Source organism: Oryzias latipes, chromosome 5 (genome assembly GCF_002234675.1).
Source record: "Oryzias latipes chromosome 5, ASM223467v1".
Taxonomy (NCBI): Eukaryota; Metazoa; Chordata; class Actinopteri; order Beloniformes; family Adrianichthyidae; genus Oryzias; species Oryzias latipes.
This window is the reverse complement of record NC_019863.2, coordinates 5685434-5711334: the sequence shown is the minus strand read 5'-3', so window position 1 is coordinate 5711334 and position 25901 is coordinate 5685434. Positions and strand designations below refer to the sequence as shown.

The window sequence follows — 25901 nt, the reverse complement described above, 5'->3', positions numbered from 1 at the left end:
ACCTCAGCAAGACAGGAAGTAAAGAGCAGGAGGAGAGAGTGACACAGTGACTACAACACAACACGGAGTCCTGAGCAACGCCCTGCAGGAGGCAACGCTGAGGGAAATGAGACGAGCTGAAAGCCGCAGGAAAGGAGGCTGCAGAAACACAGGCGGTGGCCGCCCACCAACACGGGCGGGGTGCAACTCCCACACGGAGCCCAACTCCAGCCACAAAACATCCCATAGCTGTGCTGTTAAGCAGGATGATTGGCAGGTCCCACTCACAGCCTGAGCTGGAAGACGTCTGACCCTCTTTCAGAAGATGACAGCTGGTTCAGTGTTTCTGAAATCTCTGACAACTTTTACTGGAAAGTATTTTGGAGATACGTTTCAGAAGGGGGGGGGGGGGGTGTCTGTCAGGTCAGAATCCATCATTCCGATGTTTGTCTAAAAACAAATACAGGTTTCCATAAAGTCTTTTCAGGAGTTTCCTCTAATGTGAAAGACTGCTGTTGATGTGGTGCTGAAGAAGTTGTCTTCCTCAGGAGGAAGGAGGGTGATGTGCCTGGCAGGCTAAGCTCTAGACCCCCCCCCTCCTCCCACCCAATTTTTCCAGCGAGGGAAAACTCACTACCTGAAAGGACACAGTCCTGTGTAGCCTTTAATCAGAGCCATGAGAATGACGAGGCTCTGTCCAGTCTGCACAGTCACATGTCAGAGGTGTGGACGGGGACATTTGGACCCCTGAACTGAACTGGACATCAGCTTAACAGCCAATGGGAGGTCTGAATGAAAACTTTAATATTTTTAAACTTTCAAAGGTGAGAAAGCCCACTGAAGGTGTTGGGAAGATTAGAGACGGGCTCTGAACAACCAGAGATTTTTTTCATCCACATGCAGACTGGCTGCAACTAAAAATCTAAAAAAAAAAAGGGTTAGTATAACCGAAAAATGAGCCTTGTGTTTCCTGGTACACCAAGAAGTCTGCAGCAGATGCTCCAACCACAGGAAGCAGGGAGGTGGGGAGTTGGGAGGCTGAGGCAGCCTGCAGAGGCAGCTGGTTATATGTTGGATCACATGAGACCTAAAGACCAGTGGGGCAATTCTAGAGAAAAAGCAGGTAACACCTGTCTGACACCTCCTTTTTCAAGGCGTGGCAGGTTTCTTTTTTATCTGCATCTTCACCAGGTGAAGAGAGGAAGGAAGGTGACTCCACACATCAGCCTTAAACACAGGTGTGGAGCCCTGAACTAGTTTGGTTCAAGTTGTTTCCGGATCTAGAGGATTGTTCCAGTCACCGCTCAGATGTCTGTGGGGCGACTGAGCTCTGGAAACGCCCTGCTAACTGAATCCATCTTTGAAATACGGTTGAAGAAATGCTGCTTGTGTGAATTCAATGGTTCCCATGGTAACCAAGGATGTCCACAGGCCGTCACAGACTCAAAGTGTGAGAGTTGCACCCCTCAACAGTTAAAGCAACGTCCCCCGTTATACAGCAAAGAGAAAAAGACAGAGGGGGGAACAGAAGAACAGAGATGAGCTGGACACTCCCCTCCTGCTGCTGGGTGGAGGTGAGGAGGAGGTAAGTCAGACGAGGATGAGAGGCAGGAGGGACAGGTGGATGGATGGAGGGGTTACCTTTGTTGCGATTTTCGGGGGGTCCTTGTTTCTTACCTGTTCGAACAGAGAGAGAGGGCGGAATGCTGATAAGATGGCTCAAAGGAAAAGAAGATCAAATAAAACCGAAGGAGAACACAAAACCCAAACATACAAACCCACAGGTGTGTGTGTGCGTGTGTGCTGTGGGCAGGAATGAACGGATCAGCAGAGAGAGACGCCGCTTCCTAGGGTTGGGAACCAGCAACCAGCCTGGACTAGCAAGCTCTGACAGCATGAAATTCTGAGCTCATTTGGTTCTTTCCCTGACTTCTGCCTTCAAAGAAAGAATTTCTGGATTTAGAAAACAGAGCAAACTAAGGTTTCCTCGCTATAACGTGTTTCTGTGCAGATTCCTGTTTTTGTTGCTGTCTGTTTTTGACCACAGCTTGTGATGATCTGTTTCTCAGATCTCTCTGACTAAACATTCCTCAAGTGTAGCTCAGGTGAAATGAAACAGGCTTAGGGTGAAGCTAAATGTCTTTGGCTCAGCTCCAGAGCACACCTCTTAACTTTCCGCTGACTTGGCAGAAAAGACAATTGAACAGATGAATCCTTTGATGGACCTCATAGTCACCACCTCCTGAAAGACGGAGCGGTCGATCAGGTGAATCGGTGAAGAAGAAGCAGCCGCTGGGTTCATAGTAGAAGCTGATAAAGGTGGCTGATGTCCAGGTCTGGTAAGACTGAAAGTGCTTCTGAACAGGACCGCTGAGGTCAGAACTGACCTCAGCATGAACACCATGAAAGGGCGGGACCTGTGTGTGTGTGTCTATGTGTGTGTGTGCTTTGGTGCTGGACTGGGGAGAATGGGGGCACTCAGGATGAGTCAAATGGCTCTCTTTACTACGAATCTTCAAATGTTTTTCCTGAGAATCTTCCATTTTTTCCTAAACGGAGGCTTAATGTTTGGCTGCAGACCCGAGCATCTCTCTCTGCTGAGCTGGTACATTCAGCCGCTTCACAATGAATGCCTGACAAACTCAAATTTTAGCCAATAAAACAAATGGTCGGACAAAAACCAGCCAAAGAAAAACACACAGTAAAAAGGGAATTAGCATGATACAAGCAAATCAAAAGCACTGCAGGAGCCTGTGGCTTTGTTTCAATCTGCTTTGAGACTGGGCCATCTGGACTTCTGAAGAGTTCCTTAACAAAAGCAACTGTGGAACAGATGAAAGTCTATCAGTCCATTTGAAATGCCCGTAATGCCAGTCGACTCGGTACAGAGGACAGAAACCACCATAAATAAATGAGACCAAGATGCTGAGTTCCTATCTTTTACGCTACCATTCTGCCAAAGACGTGATCTACTCTTTATTGAAGGAACCACATACACAAAAACAACCTTTTTTAAATATGCTACAGCACTTTTTGGGCGTTTGATGAGGAAATGAAATACCCTTAAAGCACCTATGGCATTTAAAAGCTTTAAATGTTGGGGGAAAAACAGTTCAATGTATTTCTAACTATGGCCTTAATAAAAAAAAACGACTATATATTAAATGGTTGATATTAGCTGATCGTCCTACAGAATAATGAAATATTGCTAAAAAATAAACAAATCACATAAAAGAGTTTTCTGGTTCAACAAAGAACTTTTGTCCCACAAAGCTTTGATTTGATGAAGCTACACTCATCAGGAGGAAGGTCTTTAATACATATTTCAATGGAACATCAGACCACCTTCTTAGTTCCTGTGTTCACTCACCAGTGACAATGAAGACGTCAAACTTGTGAGGCTTTAACAACGCGCTGACTGGACAACAGTTCTGTTCTTCAGTGTGGTGAACACAAAAGACGTCAGGAGAAGCCCTAACACCAAACCCCGTCCTCGATTCCCATCAGGCAATGGCACACATGACAACCAGCTGGTTGACTTGTCTGTCTTCACAGAAACATCCGTCCTGCTGACGGAAGCTGCAGGTCGCAGGAGAACTGTTTTACTGAGTAACCGAGTGGGGCAGTAACTCCCTACTTTAATGCTATTACTTTATTTCTTAACCTGGAGTGTAATAGATTACAACAAAAGGTGAGTAGTAAAGTTTGCTGCCCACTGAAGCCACTCATCACGACTTGTCTTAACCCCAAACGCTGGTTTCAGATCCCACCTCTAAAGTCGGATGTGGGAACACGTCAGTGCTGATCCTCACAGCGGAGACACATCTGAGTTGGTGTGAGGCCAAAACGCAATGTCAGGGCTCCAGACTAACATTTTTCACTAGGAGCACTGTGGCCCCAACTGAAAATTTTGGGGGCACAACCAGAAGATTTGGGGGCGCATACCGTAAATCAACAAGCTAACCAAATCTACTAATTTCCACTGTATTATGAATAAATACTTTAATAATAGATGCAGAAATTACAATGTGCTGTTTCAAATTCAGTGTCACATTTTATTCTGCACTTTTGAAGATGCAACAAGAAGGTAAACTGACAGAAAAAGGTAGACTGTAAAAGAACGGGGGCGGTGTGTGCTCGCGCCTCATGAGTGTGTGTGCGAGTGTGTGTTTGCGTGCGCTCGCGTCTCATTATCATTTCATTGATCATTGACGTGCCCCTTCCACGTTTAATGTATAAAAAAATACAGAGGGTGGGGGAGGCAAATTTACTGGTAGCACATGTGCGACTGGATGTAAAATTCAGTCGCACACTCTCAAATTTTGGTCGAAAATGCGACCATTTGGTCGCAGTCTGGAGCCCTGAATGTGTGAGGAGGGTTGTAGAGGGTAGGGTTTTTGGGGGGTGTGGGGGGTGTGGAGCTGTGGGTGCGCAGTGATCTCTGGGTTGCTGGGGTCCAGTGCCGGGGTTGGCTTGTGGACACGGGGCGCCGGTTGGGTGGGCGGCTCATGGATTCTCCTAGCCCTGGCTTCGTCCTTGGCCCGTGTCCGGTGCCCGGTGGCCCCCATGGCTGCCGCCTGGTACGGCTAAGCACACCTGTCCTGTGGCCTGGGGGCCCGGACGCCGGGTTCGCCTATGCCTCTTGGCGCCGGGGGAGCCCCTGTAGGGGGGCCTTCTCTGCGCCTGGCTGGGTGGGTTTTCTCCGGGCACTCCGGCTTCCTCTTACAGACCAAAAACATGCTCTTTGCTTAATTGCCCCTTTGTGTATGTGTGTGTGTGATTGGGTGGATGGATGGATGGATGGATGATGTAAGTTACACGCGGTTATGACGAATGGGTCATTCTGTCGCACCGCGCCCTGAACGTAGCACTTTAGTGGATAGTAAGACATGAGTACGGGCTACTTACTAACTGTAGACACATGCTGCATGCTGCATGTGATACTTAGGTGCCTGTGAGATGCTCTTGGACATCCACACAAACTACACGCTGATTAGCCGCAGTTACATGTGGACAATGTTTTGATAGGATCAAAGATCGGATTAGAATTCAACCGTGTGCATGGGCCCAGAAAACCTTTTTCTGATTATAACAAACGTTTACCTGGGGACACACTCTCAGTTGGAATAAATCATTCGCACATGCGCACTTCTCTCTAAAATACCTGAAGAGAAAATGAGTCCCGCTGTAAACAAACCGAGTGCCACATACATTTATGGGCATGCATCACGTGAACAGCACCAACTGCGCAGTGCACAGGGTTTGGGGAGGTTGAAAAAAATAAAAATTCTGTAGAATACATCTCCATCTCCTTCTTTCCTTATGTGTTTCTGTAGTTTTCACGACAGCCTGATGCCCTTAAAAAAGGGGTGCATGAACATTTTCCCCCTACGGGCCAGCCCTGCGCCCTGCACAGATTTACCCTCTTTTACCCCTGCAGACAGCCCGGATCCACCCAGAAGAGCAGTTACGATGAAGGCTTTACGTGGGTCATGACAGATTTTTGCACGGGGTTCACCTGAGCAGATGGAGAAGTTCCTACTGATGAGAAGAAATACTTACTGTTGTTGTAAACAGCTGGAGTTTTCTCACTAATGTTAGTTTGCAACTCAGATGTCATTAATAGAATTATTGATGAGGGCTTAGTTAAAAGACAGCATGTGTGGGCTGCAGGTGAACTCACTCTTGGTCTCATTTATTCACAGATGGTGCTTTGGTTTTAAGTGGCTGTCAACACATTTCAAGAGTCAGACCCTTCAAACGCCTCAGTCCAGACTGAAAGAGGGGGCAAAACAACAGCAGAACCTCAAACCCACAGAAGCGGATCGGCCTCTTACAAACAGTGAAAACATCCAGGAAGTGAGACCCCCGCCGGTGTGATCACATGACCGCCACAACTTCAACAGGTAGCATGTTGCGTGTTTTTTAACAGCCTGGTTTCCATTTCTTACTTTTCTTGACCTTCTTCTCTTCGTCATGCTCGCTGGCGCCCAGTAGAGTAAAGATGATGCCGGTTTGAGAGTTGAGGCCAACGGCTGACACAACCATCCGGCCAGAGCCCTCCATCACATGAGTCCCTGAGAAAGGAAGTCCACCGTCACTGTCTGTGTGGGTTTATCTGTGTGTGTTTGATGGCAGTTTAGAAACCCACCGGACAACAACATGGGGTCCTTCTCCAGAGATTTTCGGACATGGTCAGACTCTCCTGTGAGAGAGCTCTCATCAATCTTCAGGTCGTTTCCTTGGATCAGAATCCCGTCAGCTGGCAGCAGATCTCCTGCAGAAAGAGGTCCCAAGGGTCATGGAGGGGTCAGATCCACAGAGTAAACACACTGACAGACTCCCGTTTCTGAAGGAAACATTCTTGCATAAATGATTTTAGTATGATCTTAATGTCTTCTTCTTCTTCTTACTGCCTTTTACGCTTTGAGACGCTTAGGGCAGCAACGAAATCTTTCCATTTCTGACGGTCGCGTCAGAACCTGGCCCTCCATGTTGGGGGTTTGGCACAGGGCTAAGCACCCGGTCCTACAAAACTAAGGTGGTGACGGAAACAGCAACAAAATGATCTTTATTTGAGAAGTGTTTAATGTTTTCCTAAAGTAACGCTGCATTTATCTTAGACTGTTCTTTCAGTGTCTCATCTGTCTGAGCTGAGGCTTCAGCACATGGAACCTGGCACTCCTGACAGGAAGCTATTTTACTCTTAACAAAAAGAAAGGACAGAAAGCACAAAAGCTGTATAGTTCTGTTTGTGTTTGACTTCATACCATATTTGATCTGAGCGATGTCTCCGACCACAATCTCTGCGACTGGAATCTGGATGACTTGGCCTTTGCGAATGACCGTGAACTTCTGCTCCTGCTCGATGCGACTCTGCAGCCCGCGGAACTGCTTCTCTTTGGACCAATCGTTGAAGGCCGTTACCAGGACCACAATGATGACGGAGAACAGGATGGCCGCACCCTCGATCCAGCCGGCCTGGGCTTCCCCCTCGTCTTCCACGCCGCCTGCCGCTTGGCCGCATGCTGTCAGTAAAAAGACGCAGAATGAAGTAACAGCTCCTTGGAAAATAAAATGCTTGTGTATTTTAATAAAAGAAGACATGAAAATGTTCTTACATTCACCGTCGCCCCCTGGTGGGTGGTAGAAGGACAAGCCAAGTGAGATGATTGCAGCCACTTCCAAAATGATGAGTGTGACGTCCTGCAGAGCCTCCCACACCAGCTGCAGGAAGGTCTTGGCCTTCTTCGGGGGGATGAGGTTCTTGCCAAACGTAGCATGGCGCTTCTCTAAATCAACAGGGTTGCCAGACAGACCTGCAAACAGAAAACCAGAGTTAGCCGAAGTCCAGACCTTTTAAAAAAATGACTGATCATCTTTGCCATTGAATCTCGCAGCTGTTGGATTAGGTAGAGTCCACTGGGGTTACTATGGAAACTGTAGCACAGAGAAGTGGGAGCATTTTTAGTGTAATAAGGCGGATGTGACATAAACCCATCATTAACATGTTACCTTATTAGAACAACCACACAAATGTCGGCATGGATAAGTGGGCTGGATCATTTCATGAAACCTCGCCGGCTTTTCCTCAAACCTTCGTAAACGCAGCTCACTTTCCATCGCAGCCCTGCATTCATGTCAAAGCCCCCCCCCACCCCCCCACCCCCCTGCCTGATGTGAAGGGTTGGAGCTCTGAGGCAGAAGAGGCCGAGAGCAAAGTACAGCTGGGACAAGAACAGGATGCTCCACAATGTGAGGCCAGATTGCAGAGAAATGAAGACTTTTCGGTGTAAAACAAGGATGGAAGATCCAAAGTGATGCATTGAAATGCTGTTTAGCCTTTAATTTCAGGGTTTTTCAGCTGATTTCAGCAGTTCCACTTCACCTTTTCGTGATTTGCAGATGGATCAATAATGCAGTGAGGCCTGATTAGCTAAGAATGATGCAGGAGAAAACTGCAACCATGGAGTAAAGGGAAAAGGAAAAAGGTGGCTTGGAAAGGATTTAGTTAAGGCCTGTTGATGTCAGTAACATGTCAGGGCTCTGCTTAGGCGGGACCTCACACCCAGGAGCATGGGGTTTTTGGGTATATAAGGATGACGACTCCGTTGCAGCCTGAGCTGACCTCGCCTGCACTCCTGCTGAAAATGCAATCTGCTGCTCCACCAGAGCCAATAACCATCCCTGCACCACCTGATCAGGTCCACCGGTGTCCTGAACGTGCTTTTGGAAAGGAAAGAGAGAGCACACAAGGACTGATTCTGCTTCTGTTTAAGACGCGTTTGTTTAACAAAGACAGTCGTGTGAGCTGGGACCTTCAGCTGCTGGGTGACCTTCCAACAGCAGAAACACGAATGGCTGCTTTCAGCTCGACGCCGTTTTTTTTTTATGTGTGCACAGCTTTCACTTCTCTTTTCATTCTGCACCCTCTTTTATAGCCTGATGTCCCTTAGGCAACAAACAGGAACCTGCAGTTAGTCCTCATAGACACCTTGGGTTAAGAACAAAATAAAACTCAGCTCTGACACAAAAGACGTGCATAAGCGGAGCAGAACGTTACCAGACATGACGAGCTAATGCTGACTCCTCTAACATCAACCTATGAACCCTTTCCTCCTCCCTTCAAGCAACAGCCGGATGTTAGAGAGATGGAGAAGATCAGAGAGGAAGTTCCTCAGGAGAAAAACTGAAGCACAAAAAAATGAAAGTACTGCAGAGAGAAAAAGAGACTGTCAGAAAAGTGCAGATGAACAGAGGGAGACGATCCAGTGAAACAGGAGCTTTAACAAAAATGCCAACAATGTTGATGCAACTTCACAGTCCTGTTTTAACTGTTCCTTTCTGCAAGTGGGACCCTGATAAGATCATGTCTGCTTCTCCTCTGTTACAGTCGGCCAAAATGAAACCAAGGACGGCAGCGGCACAGCGGCTGGCGTCTGTCTGACAACCACATCGAAATAACTGTTTTCTTAATAATAATAATAGTGGATTAGATTGATCTGCGCTTTTTCTTGTTGCTCAAAGTTCTTCCAATGTGTCCATTATTCAATCATAGTTGGTGATAGTAAGCTAATGATGTTGGCACAGCTGCCCTGGGGCAGACTGACAGAGGCGTGGCTGGCCCCTCTGACCATCACCGGGACATTCATGCACATTCACACGCCAGTGGAGCCACACTGGAGGCAGGGAGGGTGAAGTGTTTTGCCCAAGGACACAACGACAGCGGCGAACAAACCAAAAGAAAAGATCAATCACTTTTGCAACCAAGCTACTTGATGGATGAACAGATGGGAATATGCCAAATAATCTCTGAGTTATAGTTCAACAGGTTAAATGATTTTGTAGGAAAGGAGAAGCTGAAGTCTGAGGACAAAAACCCAAAAATCAAGCCCTGTTGTTGCTAAACTAAACATTCAGCCAGATTTGTTGATGCCATGTATTTATTGTGGTTCATCAGAAAGGTTGGAAGTGAGCTGACTTGAGTGAAAATATGAGAAATTTTTAGTGCTACTTTCAAGAAAACCTCATGGTACGTTTCCAGTTGTTTCAATGAACAATCCTACAAACGTAACAGCAACCACCAACAATCATTGTGCTTTCAAGCTGAAGAGAGAAGGTGACTGCTGTGCACAAAAAGCTGTCTGTACTATTGTTGAAGCATTCTGCTTCAGTTTAAACCATCATCATAATGAAGTTTAAAGGGCCTATTTCATGCTAAATCAACTTTTTGAGGTTTTAAAGTATTATAATGCTCATTCCTTATGAAAAGAAACGCCAAAGCAGTATTTTGATCCATTCACATATTTCTGAGTATTTCTCTAAAAACCTGCTATCTGGGCACCAGCGTCTCACAACAATGAGTGGGTTATGACATTGTGACAACAAAATGAGGAACAGCCCCTTCCAGGAAGAGTCTGTGCTGGCAGCTCCGCCCCCCAGGCTAAAAGACACGCCCACTTTCTCAGCGGATCTAGCAGTGATCGGCTAAAAGGCTTGATTTTCTGTGCACAATATGCACATCCATCTTAGCAAAAGTTCAGATGTCATTTTTTCGTAGGAGAAACGCAGACACTGCAGAGGACGGCTTTAGGATGACATCATGAAATGGGCGGCACCCACAAGGAGAGAAAGGCGGAGCCTCATAGATTCTTACTTCAGAGTATGAACTTTGAAAATACCTCATATTTAATTTAAAAAAATGGTTCTTTAGTGTGCCAAAAGTAATAGATTATCATATATATGTATATAGTTCATTCTGAAAGGCTTAAAAAAAAGCATTATATAGGCCCTTTAAGGCAAAGGATAGGATCTGATGACAAACTTTGGATGTTTTTTTTTTTTTTAGGGGAAATCCTCTGGATGTGAGAGCAGATTTCTATCTGGCCCAGACTGGAGCTCCTGGATGAGGCTCCAACTGTACATTTCTGCATACTTAAATAGCACCTTACTGCCATCTTTGAAGGTGCAAGACGCTTTACAGTCCCATTCACACACTCATGGCGGCGCCGCTGCCGAACACTGGCGCCAACCTATAAACACCAGGAGCAACGTGGGGCTCAGTGTCTTGCCCAAGGACACTTCGACATATGGACATGCAGGGCGAGAAACATCAGGGTTCTGCAGGAGATTATTCTCGTTTATCTGGAAGGGTTGATAACCCCAAAAAAAGGGAAAATGTCTTTTTTTTTTCAAGATTCTGCTGCAAGAAAACACCAGGGAGAGCGGCCAGAACCCAGTGGGTTCCTGGTGTGTGTGTGAATGACACACACCAGGCAGGTGTGTGTTCTGTGTCCCCACAACGGAGCTCTGATAAAACCATCGGACCAAGCAACAGGGTAACGCTTTCTTCTACAGTACAGTACTTACAGTGTACTTAAGTGGTATTTACATGGTACTTTTTAATGGGACTTACATGGTACTTTTTTGTGTCTTCTCTGTACTTACATGGTACTTGCTGTGTATTTATGTGGTACTATTTGGTTCATACCTATGTGGTACATACTGGGTATTTATAATATACTTATTGGGTATTTACATGCTGTGCAAAGGTGTCTTTTGTGGTACTTACCACATGTAATAACAAGGTCAGTACAAATAAAGTACCTTGACCTTTAGGTCTACACTCGTATGTTTCAAGGTATTTACCAGGAATTTACCACAGAAACTACCCCTTAAGTACAATGAAACTGAACTGTAAAAGAAAGTAAGCCCTATTTCCACTCTTTTGTCCTACTACTGAAAGTACTAAGTAATAGAGTGGAAATAGGGCTGACTTTCTTTTACAGTTCAGTTTCATTGTACTTAAGGGGTAGTTTCTGTGGTAAATTCCTGGTAAATACCATGAAACATACGAGTGCAGGCCTAAAGGTCAAGGTACTTTATTTGTACTGACATTGTTCTTACATGTGGTAAGTACCACAAAAGACACCTTTGCACAGCATGTAAACACCCAATAAGTATATTATAAATACCCAGTATGTACCACATAGGTATGAACCAAATAGTACCACATAAATACACAGCAAGTACCATGTAAGTACAGAGAAGACACAAAAAAGTACCATGTAAGTCCCATTAAAAAGTACCATGTAAATACCACTTAAGTACACTGTAAGTACTATACTGTAAAAGAAAGCATTACCAGCAACGGTTAGGGTCACAGCTCCAAATCTGTTCTGACTTAGTAAAGTTGAGTCTGTCCCCGTCCATCAGGACAGAAGCGAAGTGGTCCAAACCTCGTATCACTGCAGAGTCTTTTCCGCTGACCTCCCATGTTCACACACCTCAGGTCTGATCGTTTTTTGTAATAAGCTGACGTACTTCCGCCATGCCCTTGCCAGGAGCCCACTGATATCCTTCCTCTTCATCAGGCTGCCCTACACTGGAGGAGGAGGAGCAGACCGGCTGCTCCCTAGAGGCTGGAGCTGCAGAAGCTCCATAGGAGTCAGACAGGAAGCTCCTGTTTGACTTGTTTTCTGTGGCAGCTGATAAACCCCATTAAAACCCACATCATTCCCAAGTTCCTCCTCACAAACAGTGGGAGCATTAAAACAGGCATTAATATACATTAACCTGCTGTACAAATGGACTATTAAAAATATCCTTTGACTATAAATAACTGAAAAAACTCAATTCCCTCCATGAGCGTCAAACCCGCCTCCTCCTCCTGATGGAAAGAAGAAAAATCTAAAATGATTTTACTGAGGATGATGGTTTTGCTACGTAAGAAGGGAAACAGCTTTTAGTCTGCATGGCTAGAGAAGGGATGGGGAGCCAGACTTCAGGTAAACAAGCTTTGAACCTGTTCCAAAAAAAAAACAGTGTCTGGTCTGATCAGAGCCAAAGGAGACCCAGTTGGCTAAAGGTAGACGCATTTGTAAATCCATTTGAAAGTCAAAAACATTTATTGTCACTGAAAGCAGCGTTATCCGCCTCTTGTCCTTAGATCCCAGTCAAACTGGATGATTAGAGGACAGCAGATTTAGCAACATCAATTCATTTCCAGGCAAAGGCATCAGCAGATCGCAGCAGGACATTAATGGCTCAGCAGGTTCTGGACAGCTGCACAGCTCTCTTGTTCCATTGTTCTATTATATCAAGAAAGAAGGAAGAAGTTACCCAGAACGGCTAGAAGAGAATCACATTTATTCAACACACAAGTGTCTGTTGAAGCCAACAGGCACACGAATGACCAGCAGCTGCGGCTGCGGCTGCTTGTTACAGAGGAGAGGACTTGGACATGCAGCTGAAGTGGATCTCAGACCACAGAGGCTGCATGGGCCAGCAGGGCAGGGATGCTGCAGTCAGGGGCAGGAAGAACGCTGATGCCCATTTTGATCCACAATGCATCATGAGAACGGCGCTGGTTTCATGGTTTATGTCTGTGGTAAAGAACAGCGTGTGGCTGAGTGACATTCAGCTCCGCCATCATAAACCCAGCGGAGCTGCAGACAGCTGCTAGAACTGGTGTTTGAGATGAACCGGCTCTTCCTGCAGCCAGAACCGTCACGGGACACCTTAAGGATGTGCAGTTAGTCCGGAGCTCAGGCTTCTTCTCCGTCTGCTGGACTGTTCACTGCCTTCTCTGCATTTCAGTGACATCAACGGAAAACGCTCCTAAAAGTAGCATCACTTTCCATCTGCTGGTTTCCGCTTTCTTCAAAGAACATGTCCTGAACATGAAGACATAAAACACTCAAGCAAAAAAAGAAATCAAGTCCTCTTTTAATCTGGGGGTCTGAAGGGGTTAACTCATCAGAGGTTATTTTTAGGCGTCTTTGTTCTTCAAAAAGCTAATGTGCTAAAGACATCTGTGTGCCATGGCTGTCAGTTATTTCTATTAAAAGAAGACGTTCCGAGCTCTCACAGCTGTATTTGTGGCTGTTTTTCAGTGCTTGAAAGCTGGAGGATCTTAAACTGAATGTGGTTAATGCTGAGATACTTTCAAACATGCTGAAAGCAAGCCGCCTGCAAGCAGCAGTGTGTCGCACAGCTGGATCTGTTCCTGTTTTCCTGCTAGGATGACTCATACCAGTTTCAGATTCACACAGACTCAGATGCAGCCTTCACACCAAGCACGCTTTCTTTTCATTTACACACAAAAAAACTAAATGAAGGATTTCCTTTCTTCTTTTGTGAGGGGTAAGAGGACGCTTGTAGCCATTCCCCATGAGACAGAAACCTGCAGCCACCGCTTCCTGACTGCTGGACCACCGCAGTCTGCCGATCCAGAACAACAGAAGACTTCTGCAGTGTGCTGACACACAGAAGTGTTCATTTGTACAAAAAGAGAAATCACAGCAAAGTGTGTGCGCTAGAGGTTCCACTGCACATGTGTCATGTGTTTGTGGATGGTGTCAGCGCATCAATCAGAGGCCTCTCACCAGAGGCCGGGTCCTGCTGGGACTCACAGCAGATGTGCCGGTACCGGGAGACACGCCCACAACATCCTCACTTTTTACACACTGAACGAGCTTTTGTAGCGCTTGGCCTACATTTCTGGTGCCCCACCATCAACACAACACACACAGGGTGAAAATATAATTAGACCGCCTTCATTAAAGTAAGTGATTTCTTATGTCGAAAACGCAACGAGCAAACCTCTGATTACTAAATGGAGCAGAGCAATGATCTGTGAACCGATTTGGGGAACAGGCTGGAAGTAATGTCAATCCTGGAAATGACCACGCACACACAACACAACCTCACAACGCACACACACAACACAATGCACACACACAATGCAAGCACACACAACATACAACACAACCTCACTACACAACGCACACACACAACACAACGCACACACACAACACAACGCACACTCACAACACGACACTCACACAACGCACACACTTACATTACAACACACACACACAATGCACTCACACAACGCATACACTCACACACACACAACACACACTACGCACACTCACAACACACTAACACATATAACACACATGACACACACCAACACACACACAAAATAACACAACGCACACAAATAACAGAACGCACACACACACAATACACTCAAACAACGCATTCACTCACAACACACACAACACACACTACGCACACTCACAACACATTAACACATATAACACACACGACACACCAACACACACACTAAATAACACAACGCACACACTTACAATACAACACACACACACAATACACTCACACAACGCATTCACTCACAACACAACACACACAAACAACACACCCACATACACAACACATACTACGCACACTCACAACACACTAACACATATCACACACAACACACACATACCACACAATCAAACACACACAACACATACTCACACAAAACCCAACACACAATCAAATATGCACAACACAGAAACACAACAAACACACACATACCCACCACCACCCCAACACATTTACAGCACACTGCGCACACACAAAACACAACACACCGGCACAATCACACATACTCTCACACAGAAACACCTACACTTGCCCACACACATGCAAATACAAACACAGATAAACACATCCACACTCTGGATCTGTGTGAAGTACAAACTGTGCTTCATGATAAAACGACGTTCGTTCTCTCTGAACTCTTCATCTCATCTTAGCAGGAACATCTCTGGTTGCGTGTGTGGGTCTGTGAGATCCAGACAGACTCACATAACTGCTGTCATTTACAGCGGTCACCTGCAGAATGTCAGCGTCACAGTCCGGTCCTAACACTGGAGAATCTTTTTTTTTAAACATAGAAATATGGAGATGCTGCCAAGAAAAGCTGGTTAACACCATGGTTACATGTCAGGAAACAAGTAAAACCGCAAAAGCAAAAGACCTCTACACACAGTTCTGACAGAAACCACAAAAGTTTGTGGAAAACGTGTGGATTGTACCTTCTATAGGTGACGTCTTCAGGCGGCGGCATATACTCTGCACATCTCCGAATTTCTCCTGGATCATGGCGACAGCCTCAGAGCTGCGCAGCTCCATGATATTCTTCAGGTCTTCCATGGACACCCCAAAATCTCCATCATGGTTGCCTTCAGCAACGGAATTTCCAGGAGGGTGATCCACAATGTTATTGGCCATGATGATCTTCTAAGCAGTGCTGTTGCTCTCAAATGTAGAAATCCTGAAGGTGCGGTCAGTTCAGGAAACTCTGGCTGGAGCAGTTTTACAGATGGAGGGTGGGGGAAACTGATTCAGGGTTGAACCCTGACCTGGATGTGATTGCTCTTGTTGCTTAGAATAGAAATAGGAAGACTACCATGTTCCACTGGCTTCACCCTAGGGAGAAAAACAAAGAGGAACACGTTTAGGATGTTCAGTGCTGCTAGTCTCTGGCCAGCAGCAGACCACATTGTATATGGGATGCATTACGTAGTTAACTTGCTCTGCCTCAGTTGGAACACGGTTGGAGCAGCATTACTGTGGCAACAGTTTCTCCAAGACTTACCACAGTCAGACTCATGGATCAGGGGGGCAGTAGTGTGTTAGAATGTTTGACATTGTTTTCTGATAGAATCTGTCAAATTGCATGCTGCTCCTTATTCTCTATGCTCCGCATTGTCTGTTTGTTACAATGGTGACAATCTGAAACATTGATCAGATTCAGTTAAGTTTTTCCTGACAAAAAAACAATACAACTGAAAGAAACCCGCATACCGGGACCGTTTCCATGGAGCGGCTGAAGAAAGGAGCAGTTATTTGCTCGCTCTGCTACATTCCAATCATGACTGGCCTTCTGCTCAATGAACTACCCCTTTGTTATCCACCAGCACAGTCATAGCTTGTAGAGGCATTATGATGAAGGCGGTGCATTACAGATGATGAGATGAACCAATTAAACAAGAAAAAGCCTTAAAACACCACATAAATATACACTTCACTAACTCATTTACTCAGACACACAATCGTGAAATAAAACTGGACAGCTGAGTTTGTTCTTCTGCAAAACTATGAGCATAAATTATGTTAAGGAGGATCTCAAAGCATAACTCACTTTTGTAACCTTAAGGCCCGTACACACCGGGACGAATATTCGCCAGGCGTTATTCGCCAGCGTTTTTCGCCACGTTTTTTTGTGTTCACACCCAGGCAATTTTCGCTGACGATGAGCCGAGTGAACATGCAATTTCATTCCCTGACATTAGATGGCGCTTAATGTAAAACAGAAATACCCCTGTACACAAGGTGGCGCTGCGCAACTTCACGCTTCTTAAAGTCGCTTTTCACTCAGAAGAAGAGAGCAAGTATTTACGCGCTTGTCAGAATCAAACAAAGAAAATATGAATATTTCCAGCACCAGTAGCTCTAGCTCCAGTTCCAGCGATGAAGAAATTATTGTTCTGTTGAATGATGAAAGACGCTGGAAAAGACGTCGATTTTGGGTACATCCCATAGTTACGAGAAGAGAAGAACATGGGGAGTTTTATCGACTGGTACAAGAGCTGAAAATGTATCATGAGCGTTTTCGGGGATATTTTATATGTCTGTCAGTGAGTGCATCTTCTTCGTCTTATTTCTTCGCGGCAGTGTAGACGCTACTTGGCGTATATCTTCTTCGCCGTGACGTCTGTGTGCTCAGCAAGACAGTTTTGTGTTTGAGCGCCCCCAAGTTGTGTTTTACTGTATCTTCAGAAGCTCCAGACACGTGTGCAAAAGCCCCATTCTCATTGGTCGTATAGTTTTTGACGCGGCGCATCAAACCAAAAAAACGAACCCGAGGCGTTTTTAAAAAAATGACGCTTTTACGCGTGGCGTTTTTCGCGTCGGTGTGCACACTCACATTGGTGCCCTTTGTTTAGTCAAGAGGCGTTAAACGTCAGCGAATATCGAGCGCGAAACTCGTCCCGGTGTGTACGAGCCTTTAGAGTAGGGTCATTGTAGTCATTCAGTCAGAGCTGCATTTTAGGAAGCTTTTAGTTATCCTTTTATCTACAATGTGGAATATTAGGAAGCCTTATTGAGGGAATGTAAAGTGAACGAGAAGACAGAAAACTACTGTACTATTACACATAAACAAAAGCAGCTGTAGAAGCTGTCATCAAAGATGACATTTTTAAAAAAGTCATTCAAGGTTATTTACTTTTAGACAACCTTTGAATACAGAGAAAAATAAAATCATTCCATTTTACCTTTAGCTTCCATTTTTGGTTTCAAGCTTCAGTCACGTGGCACAGAAAACAAAAAGTAGCCTGAACCTAGCCTTGGTTTTTGGAATGTGTGTTCCATCAACCCTTGTGCTATCTTAGATGACCCCACCCTAACATTGACGTGTTCTCCCTACCATGACAAAGGTGGATAAAGGTGGAAAGATTTCATGTAATCCATGGACACCAGCGAAGATCACAAATCATTGAAGAAAAAAGGTTCAGAGCACTGTCTAGTGGGTCTAGATCAGTGTTTTTCAACCAGTGTGCTGCGGCACACTAGTGTGCCGTGGGAGATGGTCAAGTGTGCCGTGGTAAATTGCCCTCATTAACTGATTTAACAACATTTTCCATCTCCAGGATTTCAGTTCTTTGTTCATCCCTACAGGCCCTGATAAAACACTGAGTAGTTAGGAATATAAAAGATCGTAAAATACTTTTTTCTTTGTGTTTATTTGATTCTATTAAATACATTTTGATAAGAATGACGATACCACGATTTAGCCCCAGCTTTAGCTGTCAGGAAAAGTTCCGCCCCTTTAATTGTTTCCACCAATCATTCTTGGGATCTTAATCACATGTCATCAGTCTGACCAATCAGAAGTGGTTAAAGACTTCACTTCCTTGTTCTGAATTCTGCTGGAAAAGTCGCTCAGTTCTAAGAAAAATACCAGCTAAAGCTCGACTTTAGCGGTGTAGTTTTCCACAGAATCCGGTGTCAGACCGTGGAACAAGTGAACAAAACAATGAAGCTCAGAGACGCTTGTCTTTCTGCGTTCGCCGGATTATTGAACTACATCTCCCATGATGCATTGGGTTAAAAGTGACAGCGGGAGCGTGTCGGCGCACAACGAGTCTCTCCTCTTAACGTCTTGAAACAACAGCGAACACAAATCAAAAAGTTTTTAAATCTTCTAACTTAGCTTTTATTACATCTATTAGAAAAAACAGCTGCAACTTCCAGCTTTTTCTGCCACAATTATCAAAAAAATGCTTGTGAGATCATGGAGGGACTGTGGATCAATACAGACTGTTTTTTTTTATCCTTTTTTTTTTAATGCCTGTGTGCCGCGGGAGTTTTGTCAAGGTTAAAGTGTGCCGTGGCTCAAAAAAGGTTGAAAAACACTGGTCTAGATGATCCAACTCCCAATGTTAAAGTGCCTAGGATAGCACAAGGGTTAACATCTTTATGACTTAACTGCCATGTCTGGATTTGGTGGCTGGCTTGAATAGGAAGATAAGTGTCCAAACAGGTTTTATACTTGAATGAACAAATAACTCTAGCATGACTGTTAGGAGACCAGCTGAACTGACAAAAAAAGAAGAGTGGTGGGCTCTGAGTGGAAAGTTAATAACAAAAAGCAAAGATGGATAGTTTAGAGCATATGGCAATTGCAGAGGGACTGCATGCATTCAGTAGAATGTGCCCCAGTTACCTAAAGAAAAGTTGTGCGCCTGTTAACATGATGTATCAATGCTCTACATCAGGGGTCCCCAAACGGTGGCCCGGGGGCCGGACCCGGCCCGCCCATGCATTTGACCCGACCCCCTGAATGAGACCAGAGAGGGACCCTTTTTCTTTTATTTTGTTGCATTTTTTTTTCTTTCATGGCCACGTGATCGAGGCTCATGGAAGCATTGAAAAATGAAGCATGGTGAAGTGGGCCTGCCCAATCCCTGAGATTGTTTCCTCACGTCAATAAAGCTTATTTGAATTGAAATTTCAACCAACCTAGAAATGTTGCTACTGCAACCACACTTTGCCCCAGTCGTAGAACTGTCAAATGGCTGTCTGTCCAGGCGACTGGGACTGACCCCCAATCAGAACAGAAAAATGACAAAAAGGTTAGGGAAGAGAAAATTTGATCCAGAATGTAGGTATTTAACCTGTGGTGGACAAACAAGTATTTTTTGGTTCAACATAAAGAAAAGGCTGTTTGTATCATCTGCCAATAGACGGTGGCGGTATTCAAAGAAGACCATCTTTACCGACATTATGAATCCCGTCACAATGAGAAATATGATAGCTGACAAACTTCTTCAAAGCTATTATAGCTATTGAGCAATTAAGTTATTATATGTTTGCTGATTCTTATTATTTTGCTTTTTTTTGGTGAAGAACCCAGAGAAGCCCATTTGATATCAGATCGGGTTATTTATATATTTGGTTATGTGTGGCTTTCTGGGAAACAATACATTTTTACATTTCGGCAACCCTGCGACTGTCACACTTTATCTGTTTCAAACTGACCCCTGGCCCCCGCTCAGAGAATGGAAACGTCAAGTGGCCCTCACTGGAAAAGGTTTAGGGACCCCTGCTCTACATCCACCTCTTTAGCATTTACAGCTGTAATCTATTCAATGGTTGTGAAATAAGAAAAACTGACTTTGGAACCAAACTACAAAGCTTTACTTGTTTGATGTTTAGTGATGTCCTCATATGAAATAAATCATGTTCTTGTTGTCTTTGATATTTTTCATTTCTTATCAAGTTTTTCTCTGGTCTAGGTTAGGGTTAAGGTAAATCACATCTACATTTGTCTGAAGGAAGAAAAACCCAATTTAACGCCTTCTTTTTTTAAATAAAAACTATGTATCAGAACCCAAACTCCTCTGAAGACGGATCGGTGGGATGTATCCTCCTAATAAATATCGGCTTTTTTTTAACTTGTTGTGGGAGGTCAATAGAATACACAGCTGCCACAGATCCAACCTCTGCTGGCTTTTACTTAAAGTATAATGAAAACATACGGCTTTATCAGTAAATGCCTGTGACAGTCCAGTAGTCTGACAGTAGGCCAGAAGGAGGGTTTTTCTTTATTTTGTTATTTTTCCCCAAATTCTCTTATTCCTCTGGACTAGAATGTGAAAAAATAGTATGAGTCATGCACTGACCTTGTCAGCCACTGACTATTTAATATTCAAAATATGCTTGTAAATGTATTTCAGCTTCTAGAAATGTGCAATCTCATTATTCAAAATAATAACTTGTGCAGAATATGCTCTTGGTTTAAAACATAGATGTTTGTGAACATAATAAACGACTACTTACAGATTCCAACTGTTTAATCTTTGCAATCACCGTCAGCGAACACAGCGCCAGGACTGATGACATAACTATTGCCTGAACAGAAAAAAGGAAAATAAATGTGCTGGGTCTGGGTAGGGCCATCATTTCTCACACAGTTTGTTTGTTACCCGGATGACCACGCCCCTTAGTCCAAAGGTAGGTAGTAATTCTTACTGACAAGCCCTATAGTGCACACATTCACGTCAGGAATAATTTTAAAATGACACACTCTTTACATTACAACGCACACACTAAAAACATGTGCAACCTCCCACTATTAAAGTCCAACTCCAATTATCTTCTTATGTGTTCTCAAAGTTTAATGATTAATTAATAATTATGCTGCTTCCAACCAAAACCCAAAACCCTGTGTTGTTTTCTAGGATATAGCTTCTGTAGAGCAGCAGGAGTATATTGGAAATTGACCTCTAAGTCAGGGATGGAAACATTAGTTCAGAGTAAGCCTGCCCTTGCTTCCCATCATTACTTTGTTAATACTGTACTGTGCCGCTAGCTTATAGCCCCTCACAGTGCCAAGCTAACATTGGCGGTGCAACAAAAATAGAGAGCAATATCAGAGCTATCCAGCCGTACAGTCTTGATCCGGGTTCCAGCTCAGACGAGGAAAACAAAGACATTTATGGATCTATTTGTCTGACAGTGGATGCATCAGAATGGAGTGGAGCAGAAAGACTCTGGCACTGCTTTTTGTAGCCTCTACATCACTGCCACAAGCTTTTTCAAATTGCCTTTTTCATCACTCCTGGTTCACAACATTTGAATAAAAATATGCTCAGAAATGCAGTTTTAAGATATATTTTTTTATCTATGTCTTCCATGATGAGAAAAATGCCACAACAACATGTTAAAAACACAATTTTCATTGGAGTGGGTTAGGGCTGCACGATATGAGGAAAACTTGCGATATGCGATATTAGTGATCAATATTGCGATAACGATAAATTTGCGGTACATAAACAAATAGAAAAATAAACAAAAACATCATTCCCATTTCATTGCAACAGTTTAAAAATTATACTCCAAATGACCCTCATCGACATGGGGGACAAACGTCAGGGTGGCTAACCCTGGTCCTCAAGAGCCTCAACCCTGTCTGTTTTCCAATTCTCCCTAGACTGCTGGATAATGATAACCAAAATCAGGTGTGTTCAGTCAATCAGGATGTGAAATCACTTGAGTCAGCCAATCAACAGCAAGCTGGTTAAGGAGAGCTGGAAAACAGGCAGGGTTCAGGCTCTTCAGGACCAGGGTTAACATAATGGGCCTCCATCTGATTGGTCAACAATGGGAAGGCGTCCATCTGATTGGTCAAAGCATAAAGGGATTTATTTGATTCGTTAAATGCTTCAAGCTGCTAGAAGATTGTTTTAACACATTTTGGGTTTGCGATTTATTGCGATATTCGCCGTCTTTTGCGATATGTATATTGCAGAGCTGGATATTGCGATAACGATAAATTTGCGGTATATTGTGCAGGCCTAGAGTGGGTGTTTAATGAACATGGCCTAACAAACAGCATTAGAAATAAATTCAAGAGAGAATCAAGCATGTGCTAGCTGCACAGTGGTGTAGTGGTTAACACTATTGCCTCTCTGAGTATCATGTCTCTGATGGGTCTTTTTTGTGTGGAATTTGTATGCTGTCTTTGTGCATCAATGAGTGTTTTTAAACTTCGACAGTTGGAAAACATGTTTCATGATGGATGGATGGATGGATGGATGGATGGATGGATGGATGGATGGATGGATGGATCTACCAGGGGAAAGTATGAGCACCCAAGTACCAGCAGAATGTAGCTGTTTTATTTAGGTCAATGACAAATAGCATAAATCAAATGAAGGACTTGGTTTGGGACAGTCAGAATCTTTAGACAATGAGGTCTGCATTCCTACCAATTTTGTAACATGACCCGCCCTGGCATGTTGTCATTGGCTGGACAGACCTGGTCCAGGTACTCAGCCATAAGTAGTGAAAGTACTCGTGGAACCGGAAACACCAGCTTTGGAGGCGTGAAAGTTACCACCTATGTTGTCTGTAGACTGACTGCATGTATTTTAAATCTGTCAATATTCAATCTAAGAACATTCCCTATTATTAAGGCATCTGGTTGGCAAGTTTATAACTTGAACTACTTGCACTACAGAAAAAAAAAACATGAAAAAGATGATGAGTATCAAGAAGATGTTTATAGAAAGGTATCAGGCCAAGAATGGTTATTAACCAATTTAATGTAAGAGCTGTCTGTTTCTCTATAGAAGTCTATGCGATTTTGGCTTCTTGGAGCCACTTCCTGTTTGAAATGCCAGGGGGGAGGGGTCACTAGATCCAGTTCTCAGATACAATCAACGTTGTGACTACAGCTACACACACACAGACACACACACACAAACAGCAACGTTGCCTGTTACTACCCAATGAGCTGGCCAAAGGTCAAAACGAAGCTGGAAAGAAAGTCCTGAAGGCAGGTGACTTTCACACAGTAAGGCAGAACAAAAGACAACAAACAAAGCGGCCTCATGCAACAGCCATGCTGCAGTGTACAAAAATGCAGTAGTCAGGGGAACAAATTAAGACAGGGCAACTTTATAATCCATTCATTTTCAATCATTAATCATTTGCTTTACTTGTTGCAAAATGTACTATCACTAAGTCTGCTTCAACTAATCGGTGAGCTGCTTATCAACTTTCCAGGTGTTTCTACTCAATGACAGGGCGAGGTGGCCCGGCTTCTCTGGCACAAACACAATCTATATAAAAACGTTATTTCTAAATTAAAAACTAAAAGAAAAGCCCGCTGTCATGTTTACATACAAACACAAACACAGGCAGCAGGTCTGGAACCTTCCAACAGAAAATCACACTGATCCACGGCTGCTTTTCTCTCAGCACTTCCTCTACAACTGCCTCTGCAGACACACCTGCTCTGCATACTAAAGGAGAGCCTGCACCAGCCTGACCAGCTCACACAGACACACACCCAGACACACACCCAGACACACACACACCCAAAACACATGTGTGATATGGTAAATGTCGTGAATGTACTGTAGTGATTTTCTACTTTCATTAAGGCCCAAAGTGCTTTACAGTCACACACACACACATACACATCATCATCACACACTCTACCTCCATTGGTGTGTGAATGTGAGGTTCTGTGCCTTGCCTTTTGATACACAAACTGGCCAGAAAGGAACCAAACCTGTAATCCTCCAATCAGAGGTCGACCACGCAGGTGATAAAGTAGTCACCCTACACACACGAACACCCCACCATCACACACACACATAGAGAGACACACACATCCAGGTGATGACACCCACACACAGACAAGCCTTTAGCACACAGCAGACAGTGTGTGGCTTGTTCTGGAAGCAAATGCTTGTGTGTGGGTGTGAGATGAAGAAGGTCTTTGAACGATAAACAGATGAAGACAGAGAAAAAGAGATATACAGGGGCAGCAGGAATGCATGACACCACACCCATGTCTGCAGTCACATGACCGCAGTGGAAAAGGAAATCCCAACACTGCAGAGGCGTGGACACACAACACTCCTGACTCACACCAGTTAGATTTAGTGTGGAGGATTGAAAAGCTGTGGACGGAGACAGGAGATTCTGCATCAGCACTCCTTCATTTGACTCCTTCTACGCTCAACATTGTTCAGTTGTAGCATAAAATATAAAACACTCCCTTTTTCAGTTCATTACATCAAAGCCCAGAAGTCTGCCAGGCTCCTGACTACAGTACCCATAATGCTCCAGCAAGCGTTGCGCTTTCTGACTTTGCCAAAGTTGTACATTTTATCAGATTATTGAGCACCGTGTAAAACAAAAAAACTGTTCAAGGTCAGTAAGAACAACCAGAATTAATACATATTAATACAATTCTAGTCAGCATTTCCAGGGGGAGGCGGGACGATGACGTCAGTGCTCACTCTGACTTGTAGCACCGTGTTTGCGGGCAGTCGAGGGTGCTTTGTTACGATGTTGGTACAGAGGAGGCTTCGGAACGCAGTCTGTCCGGCTGCTCAGTGACCTGCCAGACTCAGGAGAACCATGTTTCCTGGGAGAACTATGTCTCCGAGCAGAGGAGCGGTTTTAGGACGGTGTCTGGGCTGGCGGAATGCAGAAATGCTGCTTTGGGCAATCCAGAGAAACAATAATGGGAATTTGTGTTTCCAATGGAATCCAGACAAATTAAAGGCTGATGTTATTCCCACATATTTACGTACAGCCAAGATGCACAGTGCATCATCAATTTTATCTGCATCCACAACTAAATGTTGTTGGCTCGTATTAGCCTAATCCTAACCTTTCCTATGGGTCTGAATAAAGCATTGGCCGCATGGATGTAAAAAATTATGAGCGAACAGACCCTTAATAATATTCATTGTTGTTTCTCTTTCTGCTTTTCCCATCAGGGGTCACCACAGCGAACAAGTCGCATGGTAAACTTGCCAATGTTTTACGCTGGATGCCCTTCCTGACGCAACCTTCTCAAAGCAACCGGGCTTGGGACCGGCACAGAAGTAGAGAAGGGAACAGGGAGCAGCCCGGAGTCGAACCCTGGTTTCACGGACGGAAGGCGCCACAAACCAGCACGAGCTAAACCGGCTCCCCACCCCTTAATAATATTCATAAACAATAATAAAAACACATGTAGAAGATCAACTACTGCTGTTTCCCACTAGTTTTGCAGTTTGAGGACAGCTGCCGCCTCCCTGAAGAGCTCTACAACAGTTTTCGCCATGCTAAACTTTTGCCGTTTTCCGGTTAGGCCAATAACGCAGAAGAAGTGTGAGCACTGACCCCATCGCCCCACCTCCCCCTGAAAATGTTGGTTGGAAATGAATAATATGACACTTTTTGCGCTGTGAATGTGAAAACTGAAACGTAATCCCTCTTTGCAGTATCGCTTTAATTATGTACAGAATAAGCGGAGTTGAAGACAAAAATGAAATGAAATGAAAAAAAAAGTTTCTCTTTATATCTTTCTTGGCCATTTTTTAGAAGATGAAAGATTAGCCGTAAAATCAAACCACCAGAAAACTGACTGGTTTTTGCTCCTTTGTAAAGCAAATCTAATGCAATCCCCCATTTTGGAACCTTTTGGTCCTGCAGGCTGGCATTTGGGTCATGTGACTAAAACTATCAATTAGATGAAATGTATTCACGCT

The 25901-nt window shown here is 44.3% G+C and overlaps 1 protein-coding gene across 6 annotated transcripts in view; it reads right to left on the bottom strand.

Moving 5' to 3' along the window:
* LOC101172706 (plasma membrane calcium-transporting ATPase 1-like) overlaps window positions 1-25901 on the bottom strand; it is a 99903-nt gene that overhangs the window by 38230 nt on the left and 35772 nt on the right. For 2 of the 6 annotated variants that reach the window (XR_002873270.1, XR_002873271.1), the window contains exons 1-6: window positions 15372-15567; window positions 7101-7298; window positions 6750-7007; window positions 6131-6256; window positions 5931-6056; window positions 1621-1656 (exon numbers count right to left, since the gene is read on the bottom strand). Coding sequence is in view for 4 of the 6 variants with exons in the window: in XM_023954795.1 (XP_023810563.1) it covers window positions 1621-1656; window positions 5931-6056; window positions 6131-6256; window positions 6750-7007; window positions 7101-7298; window positions 15372-15567 (940 nt within the window). In the remaining 2 variants the exon portion in view is untranslated. Of the gene's footprint in view, window positions 1-1620; window positions 1657-5930; window positions 6057-6130; window positions 6257-6749; window positions 7008-7100; window positions 7299-15371; window positions 15766-25901 lie in introns of those variants that run through there. The other 4 variants (XM_023954795.1, XM_023954793.1, XM_023954796.1 and 1 more) reach the window with 2 other exon arrangements.